This window comes from Semicossyphus pulcher, unplaced genomic scaffold (assembly GCF_022749685.1).
Source record: "Semicossyphus pulcher isolate SPU_LCO1_2020_fin unplaced genomic scaffold, fSemPul1.0.p SCAF_10, whole genome shotgun sequence".
Taxonomy (NCBI): Eukaryota; Metazoa; Chordata; class Actinopteri; order Labriformes; family Labridae; genus Semicossyphus; species Semicossyphus pulcher.
In genome coordinates, this window is record NW_027211604.1 from 20,652,989 (window position 1) to 20,666,141 (window position 13,153).

General features: G+C 40.4%; 1 protein-coding gene across 1 annotated transcript; it reads right to left on the reverse strand.

Annotated features, from left to right (window-relative positions):
- Positions 1-34: 34 nt before the first annotated feature.
- vdac1 (voltage-dependent anion channel 1) lies at positions 35-11,139 on the reverse strand. The gene is made up of 9 exons (XM_069669372.1): positions 11,055-11,139; positions 8,780-8,849; positions 6,373-6,422; positions 5,870-6,022; positions 5,605-5,657; positions 2,999-3,226; positions 2,214-2,364; positions 1,477-1,534; positions 35-1,149 (listed from the first exon to the last, which is right to left on the reverse strand). Exons 2-9 carry the CDS (start codon positions 8,844-8,846, stop codon positions 1,058-1,060), a joined length of 852 nt encoding a protein of 283 aa, XP_069525473.1. The 5' UTR covers positions 8,847-8,849; positions 11,055-11,139; the 3' UTR covers positions 35-1,057.
- Positions 11,140-13,153: the final 2,014 nt, after the last annotated feature.

Sequence of the window (13,153 nt, forward strand, 5' to 3'; positions counted from 1 at the left end):
TGTGATGTGACAGAAGAGCAAATAAAATCAGAAACTGGTTCAAGATGTTCTTTATTTAATTCAGGGAATGACAATACTGTCAATTACACTAAGCATGATCCCCATAACCAGTTGTGGAAGACTACCATTTCCTGTCCACTGTATTCATGATTTTCATCCTCCTTCAAAGAAGTACTGTAACTCTCCTCCATGTTCAACTGTGTGCATGATAGGTTTCCTTTTGTTTGCTCGACCAGGAAAAGCTGACAGATCTTCATAAGACTTCACAGGTGGATTAAACTATGTAAGACTGTCAATAAAATAATATTCTTTTTGCTATATGTAACAAAAGACATGTTTTACACCAAATGCACAGACACAATAAACAAGTGAGACGAAAACACAGAATGTACACATTGGGGTTTAGTGTCTCTCAGAGCTACTGACAGCTGCTTACATCAGGGACAACTAACCCTTCCCGTTGTATAATATATCAAGACAGACACTGGAGCTCTCCAGTGCAGACATGTGAAAATAAAACACTTATTTCACCACTACAACTTTTGAGCGAGGAGTGCTTAATGACACAATGTAACAGCACCATCTGGTGGTGGAACTACTCAACTGTACGCTGAAAGTGTTGAGCCCTTTATGCATTTTGGGCTCATCTGGATTGATTTTCCCTTTTCTCTGCGTTGGAAAGCAGAGAGACACACAAATTAAAGCATTGTGTAAGAATGTAGTGAAACAACAAAGAGTGAGGCCAACATCAAAGTACTCAAGGCTACCTTTCCCTCGCAAGCTACGCAATTCAAGATAAAACTTCCCGTTGTAGTTTTGTTCTGAACTTGGCTCTGTATTTTCAAAATATAATGTTCCCTTTAAGTGGTCCTTTAAAAGTAGTGGGTCGTTACAGAACGATTTGACCTTTATACCTTCTCCCAGCTGTAGCTTTTCCAGGGGAAACAGGGGTTTGTGAGGGCTAGCTAATCAGTAAAGGGTTTGGAATTTTTTTTTCTTTTTTTGGTGGGGAATGCATGTGTGCTGGAAGGAATGGAAGGGCGTTTGCCTCATCCTCTTATGCCTGGAACTCCAGGCCGAGACCAAGCTTGTGGCCACCAGCGTTGATGTTCTTGCCATCAAGGAGAGCAGAGAGTGTCAGCTTGATGCCTGCAGAAGGAGACACATCTAGTTTAGCCATACAGGAAGACAAGGCAATTGTACCGTTGCCGCTGTTGTTGCAACATTAAATTTGAAGTTGTTGGCTATAAATGTCATACATTACTCATCTTGTACATTTTTGGGATGGGCCCTATATGTTGAATAATATGAGTAGAAGCAGGCATTTTCAAGTTGTCTGAAATATGCTTTTATAATATAAAAAGACCCAGAAACTGTCAAAGTGCATCTTCTGGTTCATAGTGTCAAATTAAAGAAATATAGAGGTGTTGGTAAACATGGTCAGAATTTTGACTACTGTATACAAACTGAACTCACCTGGCTTCAGAGTCTGAGTGTAGCCCAGGCCCACAAGGCTGGAGTTGTTCACCTTAGCCTGAGGAGTAAAAAAACAAATTAAGTCACACATAGATAAACACATATACAACAAATACATTTCTTATGTCAATTAATTGCTGAAACAGTTTAAATTGTTAAAAATGTAACCTCTAAAACAGTTTCCATTCACAATGGCTTGTTGGTCATGTATAAACATGTAAATAATAGTTGTTAGAAAATACATATATTCACATTAAACGTAATTGGCTGCAAGTGGGATTTACGGAATAATGTGCTTAGTCTTAATGTAACAGACAGACCCCTCCCATTGGCAACTTTGCCTTGGATGACACCTATCTCATGGCCAACTGACCGTGATGTCTTCATGAATTTGCATCCTTTTTTCAAGTTTGTCAGCTAAGCTGGACATGCTGGAAAGATTATGTCCTAGATTTGAATTAAGCAACCCCATGCTCATATGAACACAAAGAATGTCTTTGTAAAAGACAACAGAATGCCTTCAGTGTGAGATCAAGCAGCTGGTGTTTGTGTGGTTCATGACAGCTAACCTTCTTAGTTTAAGAATCTGATCCTGCACTGTTAACTCCGAGTCAAGGAGGAGTAAGTTAAACAGGAATTCCTTAATAAAGTTACGGCTATTATACAAGATCTGACTATACCTCAACTGTTACTACTACTGATAATAATCCTCCTTCTCCAGGTTACACACTACTCACTGAGAAGGACGCATCAGGGTCAATCTGATACTTTGCGGCGATGCCAAAGCGGGTGTTGCTGTTTCCAGCAGTCCAGGCGAGGTTGACGGCTGTCTCCAGCTGGTCGTTCACCTTCTGGTAGATGGAACCTCCAAACTCAGTGCCATCATTTCTGAGGACAAAAAAACAAAGTTTAATATACATGTACTGTTAATGTTACGATCAAATACTTTTCTCCCTATAGGTGATATTTCTCCATAAATCATGTTTTTTTGTAAACACAAACACCTTACTTGGTATGTTCCGTGTCTCTGACTTAAATCCATCATTACACTTTGTGTGACCTCACGCAAACACTTCAGCTGTAAACTGAAACTGACAGGCTCGGCAAGAGGTACAGCAGGGTGAAGGAACAACACTTGGAGTGTAACCTTCCTCCCTCCCTCTCTCTGTCTGACACTACCTCACTCTGCCTTTTCAATGAGGTCTCTGTGTCTGCCAACAACTCACTTCACCTCACTTGCAATATAGTAAATCCCATCACCTGGGTGTAAAAATAACTGCCAGGCACCTGGGTGCCCGGCAGACAGCCAAATGGGCGACAAGTTAGTCAGCCAGACGAAGACAAGAAAACGGTTTGTAGACTCTGACCTAGTCAAGGTCAGTCGTCTAGACTCAATAAAGCTAGAACCACATTTTAAGACATTAGAGGACCCTTAATGTCTGAAAATGCATTGCATGTGGTATGACAGTGGGTACATGCTAGCATACTACTCATAACCATCTACTGCTTCATTTGCTCTTACACATTCGTATGGAGCTGGAACTCGTCGGTCTTGTATCCAACAGCGAAGTTGCTCTGGGTGATCCTGTTCCTGCCGGCCTCGAAGGTCATCTGGTAGCCAGCCAGCCAGCCCTCGTAGCCCACTACTGCTGCCCCGTGGATGGCTGTGCCGTTGATGTCGTAGTTAACGTCACAGCCGAGGTTGATGTGGTCGCACTTGTAGCCCGTCTTGATCTTGCCGCTCTTCTTGCTGGCAGGATTTTGGGGAGACAGAGCAGTTTGTTAATGACAAGAGTCATGTTCTCCCAGAGCTAGAAACATCACATCGCTGTGAATGTGAAATATAAATATATGTGTGGAATATCAGGGCTATGGTAGGAAGTATTTAGTCACACAAGATTAGCCCTCCTGACAGCTGGCGTGGAATCTGGTTTTGGACCTTTGTTGGTACCAATCATAGACTGTATAAAAAGATGGACGACATGACAGCTCCCTGAAAGTGAAGCCAATGCATTTCGAGCGCCTCCTGCTGACTGGCTGCAGTATAGGTCATAAAGCCCGCCTCCTCCATGTTAACAGATGGGACATAAGTCAAACTATAAAATCTAAATACACGTCAAATACATTTTTCTCAAACATGGTTTCTGTCATTATAGTTAGTTCTTATCATGCTGATTTACGTCCAAGTGTTCATGTTCAAGTTTAGTTTTAATTAGTTATTTGATGGTGTAAAAAGGATGATTGACAGCTCTGTTGACAAATACGGCTCCTGCAGCCGATCTGTGAGTAGAGGAGGAACGGCGAGAGGAGACGTAACTAAAACAATCACTACAGTCAGTGAAGTTTACATATCTGTGAACGTCTGCTTCAGGCCGACACAAGAAGCTGTTCTGCTGTTAAATATGCCGACGTGCGGGATCTTTGCCATTCTTTTTGGTAATTTAAGTGTGTTTTGGTTAGTGGAAGAGGCTACGGCGGCTCCACCCGCCGATCTCTATTGCGCAACTCTGGCTCCAAATGACGTCACCATCGCAAGATGGTAGCGCCTATCACAAGGGCTGTTTTGGCTTCAATTTCGTACAATGAGAGCAGATGGAGCTGCATCGTCTATCCATATATACAGTCACTGGTACCGATGCACGCCCCCAGATTCTTTCGTAATGTGAAGGATCCAAGCTTAAATCTCTCAAACTGCTTGCAAACTCATCTGAGCTTTCTGATAACTTCAAACATGTTAAATATTTAGGATTTAAAATCTGGATGATCATGTGAGTGCTCTCCAAGAGGGGCTGGAACAGCAACTGAGACAGAGAGGGAGCAGCTCATGGGGTTTCCAAGCTCCAAACATTTCAACCCTGGAGGCTAATGTTAGCTAGCATACTACTGCTGACAGAAATTTCATCCAGACTTGTTAAGCCTTATGCTTGTTATTTTTTTTCACAGAGAATTACTTCAGCGAGTTTTAGCCAGTTTCCTGTTAGTCTACATATTTGCAATAACCTTGATAGTATCCTGTAGTGAGTGATGCGCCATCAAATCTTGTAGTGTGGCATGTTTGAGATTAGAGAGAAGAATATCTGAAGTTTCTCCTCATATGGGTGATCAGCCTTACTTTTAAATCAGTTAGGATTTTAAAACTCCCGTAGTCTGAGCTCGGTCTAATGCAAGTGCTCCTTTCATTGTGCCCTTTACTCATCAATCGAAATTAGAGCAGGGTTCCTTAGCGGCTTCCTCAGTGACCTAAGCGTGGCAGGTCAACTAAGTAAGCTAGCTAACATAAGCTATTTGGCAGTTGTTCTGTAGTTCACTGATGTGTTTATCTAATCAGACCCATGTTACTTAAGTGTATTGCAGCTAAATAAGTAGCTTACATGTCTGCTTGTTAAATTAAATTATACATTGTGCTGTTGAACAACAGTAAAATGAGGCCACTGGACATTTTCAGCAGATTTAACTTACTTAAATTGTTTTTCAATGAAATGTAAATTTCCCTTTTAGCTGTGGATCTAAAAGTTTATTAGGAAACACTACTACCTCTCGTTTTCTCACTAAACTTAAATTTTCATTTAAATAAATGTCTGTTAAGTCACTATCGTCGAATGAGGTAACACAATGGTGATTGAGCCTATGGCCCACTGATGAAAGCCTTTGCATTCGTAGTATATAGTATTATTATGAACTGGGTGTCTGTGGCAACATTCGCAGAAAAAAACATCACAAGTGGCGCCCAGTTAGTGACGCGTTTTCCATCACCCAGCAGTGGTTGGTCTGCCAGAGAGAGTAGGCGGAGCTAAGCAGCTGCTTTTCCGGTCTCTGCAAGTGTTAAACAGTAATCTACTATGGCTGAACAAACAAAGAAAAGATCGATGACTACAGATACAACTTCTAAAATAAGTGAAAATCCAAAGAAAAAGAAACAAATTCGACGCTCAGATGAAGGCAAACAGTCTGAAAAGGAAAGCAACCGTCAGCAAGAAAATAGAGTTACAACCATAACAAGGGGAGCCAACTGTGGACGTGACACATGCGACACTGTCTGACGCATAAGATGGCGCCAAACAGAATGAAACTGAAAACTTCGAGATCAGTTTAAGTCCAGTTTCAGGTTTATGATTCAGCTGTTCTTACCCAGTGTTTGGTGAGAAGGATGAATCAAACGTCAGCTTTAGCCCCTTAGCCAACTGTAGAAAAAGCAAGAGAGGTATTGCAAACAAAAATCAATAAACTTGATCGTCAGATAAAAATACAGTCCAGTTTACAGCAAGGCAAACTGCAGCCACTACTTGAATGACTGCATTACAGATACAGAGAAAGGAATAAACAGTAAGTTACAGCAAAAATAAATCCAAGTGAGAAAGTGAGAAATTATTTGCAACCACAGCCCAGTGCACACCTGGTCTTCGAGGGTGATCTCCGTCCCCAGGGTGTTGTCAGTGTTCCACTTCTCTGTGAAGGTCAGTCCATGCTCCGCCCACTTGTATTTGGTCTCCAGGGATCCTGCGACCTTGCTGGTCTCAGTGTTGGCAGAGCCTGTGCTCGTGAACTCCTGCAGATGATGTGATGTTAAAAATCATGATATTGTTTAATTTCTGTCCCCAGAACATATTTCTTCTGTGCGGTTATATGAACACATTTTTAATGAATTTTAGTTGAAAGGTCTGAAAGTCTTGGACCAAAAATCAAATGAATAGATTTTTTTATGTAAAGCTGAAGAAAGTATCGAGCTTATTTGATTGTTGACAGTTTCTTTTTGGACTTAAGTCAAGTAACAGCGGTTAGGGCGTCCTGGCAAAGTTCGGGAGATCAGATAACCAGCCTCTTCATCAGCCAGGAGCCTCTTAAGCATTGATAGGACGGCTGCACTCTGGAGTGGCAGCTCTGATAAAGAAGACTTACCAGTCCATTCTCAGACTTTGTTTTCAAGTCCAGCTTGATGAGCCCAAAGCCTGAAACAGAAAACATTTTATAAAGATCAAAATGATGTCAAGATCTAATAATAACTGAACCCTGAAACATATAGGGAAACAGGTTTCTTTAAACCAAAAGCAGCCCTGAAAAAGGGACGACATAAAAGCCGATGCTGCTTCTCATTCTATTCAAAAATCTATTCCACTGTAATTCTATAAATAGACCTCTGATGAATCCCTTTAGATACTTCAGAACACATTAAATCAAGTTATTGATGAATGTCTGTGAACTTCCCATCAATCCGCCTCCAGAGAACATTTAAAGTTACTGGTATGACACTGGCTGAACGTGTGTATTGATTAGTTGTAGATTCTGTGGGAACATTAGTGCGGTCAGTTATAAAATATAGATAGAGGGTTTGTTTCCCAGATTCTGCCTCGAGGCTACAGCCCCATTCCTGACCCTACCGAACATTACAGCTATTAATTAATTCAGTAATCCACACTTCACATGATGAACCACACGTTAGCGTGCTCCCTGGCCTGGTATGACTACTAACTCGTCCCATCTTCCCCTTTAATAACCCTTACACTAATCCAACCATCCCTGTTTATCTTCATCCAAGCTGTAGTTTTATGATAAGGTCATCAGCTTTTCAGCAACTCTCAGTTTACTTTACTGCGATGGTAAAGGTCTCCAAATGTTCAACGTGACCACCTCCTAAGCCTGCAGTGAAACCCACAGTACTGAATTAAAGCCACTGTCAGACTATATGTGATTCATCCTTTATGGAAAATGTGAATCACTCGGCTGCAACAGCAAGAATCCTTCAATATAAAGTGGACGTCATTCAGTCACTCTTGGAACACAGCTGTGTGTATAGGATACACAAAACACACCCCAACGACATCCACTGTAACTGTACTTCTGCTCAACGTGTACTCTGCAAGTGGTGAACTATAAACAGCTCAGTTATTTATTTTAATCATTTTGCTTTTGTCTGACATTGTGCTGAACACTGCGTTGAATGCAGAGAATGGATTTATTCAATCACTAAGAGGAAGTGAAGCATCAAATCTTGCAAGACATCTCCTTTATTACTTCACAGCACAAAATAGGAAGAAGGTTCTTCAAGTGTAAGAAGTCCTTACAGAGACGATTAAATGTCTCTTCAAATAAAAATGGTTGTGTTTTAGGGGCGCATTTTATTACTTTAGCCAGCTGTTAAAGGCTACCAATTGTTTCATCTCCATTATTTTTCAAGTTTTCAAATTGGATATGACATGCCATACATCCATTATCTATACCACTTGTCCTGTTGAGGGTCGTGGGGGGGCTGGAGCCAATCCTAGCTATCATTGGTCAATTTTAGAGTCACCAATGAACCCAACGGGCATGTCTTTGGACTGTGGGAGGAAGCCGGAGCACCAAGGGGGAACCCACGCATGCACGGGGGAGAACATGCAAACTCCACACAGAAAGGACCCCAACATCCGAACCAGGATTTAAACCTTCTAGCTGTGAGGCGAGAACGCTGCACCACCACGCAGCCCAGATTATGACATATTTACTTCAATAATTTCCCATATCATGACCTAAAAGTATCCGCAATCCTCAGATTATACAACTGAGAAAAAGAGTTGTACAATGTCTTCTCTAGCTCTGGAGGAGCTTTATCAAATACATATTGCTGCTGTACAATCAGACAATAGCACATGTACATGCGGCTGTTTGTGTGTGAGAAAGTCTGTAAGATTTATATCATTTCATTATGCATTGAATGAGTTTTTCTTTCTGAAAATATATTTTTCAATGTCAGAAGGTACTTCTTCTCTTTGTTATACCCCTTTCCCACCAAAATTAGCACTCTCGCTAGAAACAGGGTTAGTAAACAGTCATACGCACAAAGAACTTACATTATTGATAAGCAGCATGGAGGCCAGTGAAGATGTTAGAGTAGTTAGGTCTTTATTGTCTCTATTCATTCAGTTTATTTATCAAACTCTGCGCCGACAAAGTTGGAACGATGTTCGTGGGCTGCTCAGACTGAGACGGGCGGAATTTGCAGCTGAGATGATAGTAGAGATTAGCGTGTCGACCCGGGTTTTGTGTTCCCATCAATGCTGATCGGAGCCGAGGCGATATTTACCCGGGTCTACTGCAGTCATTTAAACCGGGTCTGAATGCCGATTGTAACCTTTCCCGCTAAGCAAAAAAGCCGGGTGTTAGCGTGTCATGGTGACCAAAAGAGGAGCATTTTGTAAATATTGTACATCTCGATCAGCTTGGCTACAAATTAAGTCCAGTTTAAGTTGATTTAAAATGCTTTTCTTCATATCATAGTGCTGTAAAAGTTGATCAAATAAGTGAGAGTGGTTGGCTGCTTGGTGCTTACCGTATCCCTTGGTGAAAACATCCTTGGCAGACTTTCCAAGGTCAACGTAGGTGGGAGGTACAGCCATTATCTGCAAAGAGTAAGAGCAGGATTAGGGCAGTGACTAAGAAAAACAACTAAATAAAAACAGTCTCTCTGAGGAATAGCATCCCTGCCTCCTCCTCTCAGTGTTGCAGTGCTGTGACAGCAAGGGCTCTTACTAACACAGCAGAGGGAAAGACACAGTGAGCACAGAGAGGCATAGGGAGCAGACTGACAGATCAGGTGTGATGTGCTAGGGGAGAGAGCAGTGCTGCTGAAAGAGGAAGGCAGCGGCAACCGGAGGTCACGGAGGTCAGCTTGTATGCAGGTGTCACATGGAGATTTTAAACTCATACACATTATAAGCTTTACCAATACATGAAACTATAGTAATTTCTCTGAGTCAAATGTATTGCTGTTAAAGTTGAAGACAAATAACAGAGAAAGAATAATGAAGGCCACAGACTGAAACACAGGCTGTTTGCGAACCCTCTGCACTGGCTGCTTATGTATGTTTGCACGTCTTTGTCCTTTTTTCCCCCTGAAAAGCCTGTTGTGCAAGATATGTCTACTTCATCATTACAATAAGTAAATACAGGCATTTTTCAAAAGGACAATAGTTATGAAGAAACAGTTGTTTCAAAAGTTTGTAGATAACATACATGTGCATACTGATAGAAGATAGACCAGGCGTCTGTAAAAGTGAATAGCAAACAATTTCACAATTACCATTTCTACTCTACAGTATTACAATGTCTGTTTCTGAATGGTCATTACAACAGAAGAATTAAGCAATACAGCTTTCTTTACTCAGTTATATTGCAAAGTCTGAAACAAGGACATGGATGTGCAAAGGGTTCATCTACCTAAATAATTAATACAAAATAAAAATTACACCAAAAACATGTTTACTCAAGTGTTGTACAAGTAACATTTCTGTCCATTTTTTTTCTTCAAGCCTGTTTGATCAGGTTTTAGGCAGCCACACCTTCAAATACTCCACCCTTTTACTTTAATTATATTATGACTAACACATCTACCACAGTGCATACTTATCACATTTGGGCCCCATGTGTTTCTCTGCACCCACAACTTCATCCTCAAAATCTTGCCTCCCAAATAACATTAAACATCAGCTCCAACACCAAAAATGTCTGCCTGTTCTAAGGGAAATGTCCAGCTATTACCTACTGATTTGTTCAGGATACCCTCCCCCACATGACCCTCTCAACCCAGTCAACATAAGAGAGCTGTGGTCATGGTAGCCACTGGACAGGAAGTAGTAGACTAATGTCAAACATCTGTCTGAAAAGCCTGTGAACGCATACACAAATAGCATGTCCACTAAGCCATTCACCCTGTGTTAACACACATATAGAGGCTGCCAAAACACCCAACTGCGCCTGAGTAGCTTTATAGCTTCACACATGGCTACAGGAAGAAATGGCTGTAGAGGACACAGGACTAGGCTAGACTGTATACATAATTGTATAAAAAAGTATTGACACTGAGGTGTCCAGCCTAATATTTCAAGGGCTGAAAGGGATATCTTTACAGGAAAAAGTTAGAACAAATCTTTTCGCAAAAAAGAGGGCTAAAACCTCAAAGCATGATGGGAACCATTCATGAAATATTAACTTACACTTGACTTTGCAGCTTAGTTTGGGATCTTCTATTGCCCTCCAGAACCACCTTAATTGTAGTCTAATATAAGGAAACTCAGCTTTGAGAGAAGCCTGCATTAATGTAAGAGGTCTTGTCTCTCTTAGTGAATACAGAAGTGGCCACTTGACTAATACAAAGAGGTTTATGAGGACAGTGAAGGCAGCATCCCCATGCCCTCGCCTGCTAACAGATTAGCATTAGCTAGCTATCAAGGTGGATAGCGGGCAAGTGTCTCCTGTGATGGCCGAATGACATGCCGTATAATGTCAAGAGGGCAAAGCCGTCAGCTAGCCAAGCTTCTTTATCTCTAGCTTGCTAGCTAGCTGAATAACTGCTGACCACTTGCCCCCGCACTGTCAAATGACCGCACCGCAAGACATTAGCTAACATGCTAACAATCTAGAAGCAGCAGGCCTAGCATCCCTGCTGCACGTCGAGCTGCATCCGACTCCGGTTATAAATCAATTGATGAGACGGACAGCTTCGGGCTCCGGAGGAAAAAGTGCGCCGGCAGATAGAAGTAAAGTGAAGAGCTGTGCAGTAAAGAAAACATCATGTGCAGCATTTCAGTAACAAATACGTAACGTACCTCTGTGTGTTCCAGTCCTGACCGAGAAGGGGCTTGTCAACTGCACAAAGGGAGGAGAGAAGAGGGAGGTGGTGCGGCGTCACGTACGCTACAAGTCACGCAAGCAGCAGCAGCCTCCTGTCAAAGGCAAAGGTACAACATGTATTCCAGCAGCAAGATCATTTACACCCTGTCTCCACAATCCTGTGTGGACCAGTTTTCCCACACAGGTGAAACAGTTTCTGCAGGCTTTTTTGTGTAACCCAGCATTAGTAGTGCGAATAAATATTAAGTCAAGTACTTTACTCGATATAACTCGATATAAAGTACATTGACTTTATTCGATGTATATCTTTTTTTTTTTTGTGATCAAATTTGTACTTTATTTACATTTGCATACACACTGATACAAAACAAAATAGTACCTCTCTTTTGTTGGAGCAACTTACAGTATGCATGTCGAAATTAAAGCTCTATAATGACAATTAAAAAAGAAAAAAAAGAAAAAAAGGAGCGAAGATAAAAAAGTAAATAAATATAAATAAGATCATGAATTTCGCTATTAATGTAAAAGAATAAATACCTTCCTCATACTTTATACTTCACTTCATTTCAGAGATAAATATTGCTCTTTTTACTCACTAAACTTAGCATATGTCTAAGTAATTACTTTGCAGAATACAATTTCCCATGCATCAAGTTAAAATCAGCTTATAACATATGATAGAATTTAAAATTCTGTATTATGGAAATGAAATGTAGAATAGGTAAAATATTACCTCGACTAGCTGCAACTTTAATACGTGGAAAATAGTGATTTCACCATATATACCGAGCCTACTTTTACATTTGATATCTATATGACATTTTGTTTAGAGGGTAGTCTTTCTATATTACGTTTAAAAAATATATATACATGATATTAATAATTGTACCCCTCCATCCTCTGTTACAATTGATTACAACCGGAAACGGAAGAAACACACAATGAAGCATCTCGCTTTGTAGCATTCTCTCTGGTACTGCCTGTGTATTACCTTGACGCATGCGTAGTTTGCCCAGGGCGGCACGCAAGTCCTGCAGCATCGCTGTCACGTTAAGATCTGACTACAGATCAGCTCTTCTCACCTTAACTATCATATAATCCAACGTGCCGTATATACAAACTGTTCTGGGACAGAGGTGACATCTCAGCAGCTGTAATGTTACATCACATCATCTGTGCAGGACAAAATAGTCGTAGTTGACCTCTGCTGTTATATGATGACACAAATCCCCCATCTGCAACTACTACATATCGTTTAGTTATCATAACTATTTTTACTCACTTCCTTTGACCTTACAAAACACAGTTACGTGTAGCTATTTAATATCAGTATGTGATTGTTTAGTATAAGGCTATCTTACCTGCAAAACCCATGGTATTTGAGTCAATTAGAAATCTACACACCTGCTAATACAAGTGTGCACCTGCTGCTGTATTTTCTATTTAATTCTTTGTCCAAAACATGAAAATTAATTCAACTGAAAAACAAGCTAATGGCATCTTCATAATTTCCATGCTTCTATAGTAGAAACTAATTTTAATTTTTGTTGTGAAAAGTAACTAAGTAGGCTTTATTTTACTCCAATTGTACTACCTTATTTACAGGTTAATATTAATTATTATCATATCAAATTAGACAGGTGTTGCATTCATGCTCTGATCACACATTAAAACATCCAACGATTTGAAGTATGTTTAAGTAAGTGTCCTATATTATAATTTAGTTTTACCTCCTCTGGCTGCAAAATTAAATTGCTGTTTGCATGTCAATGCAACAACAATCGTAATCCATACTGTAGTAATCATTCTCCTGCATAATGATTATTTTAATCTTAATTATTTAAGTACATTTTGCTTGAATACTCCTTTAGTTTGACGGTAGGATTTTGTATGCAGGGCTTTTACTTGTACAACTCTTTCCAAAAGAGGGCCTAGTATTGGTACTTTAACATTAGTATAAGATCTTAATACTTCTTCCATCATAGTTTATAATTATATAACAAAAATGTATATTACAATTGCTTTACCAATAGATGATTTTCCCCTCACAAAGTTAGGCAGAAAATGTCTGTAT

Excerpts from the sequence above, each read along its gene's own strand:
- vdac1 (XM_069669372.1), bottom strand. The coding sequence starts at position 8,846 with ATGGCTGTACCTCCCACCTACGTTGACCTTGGAAAGTCTGCCAAGGAT. Across the intron at positions 6,423-8,779 it reads TGTTTTCACCAAGGGATACG|GCTTTGGGCTCATCAAGCTG; the intron begins GTAAGCACCAAG and ends TTTCTGTTTCAG. Across the intron at positions 3,227-5,604 it reads TCCTTCTCACCAAACACTGG|CAAGAAGAGCGGCAAGATCA; the intron begins GTAAGAACAGCT and ends AAATCCTGCCAG.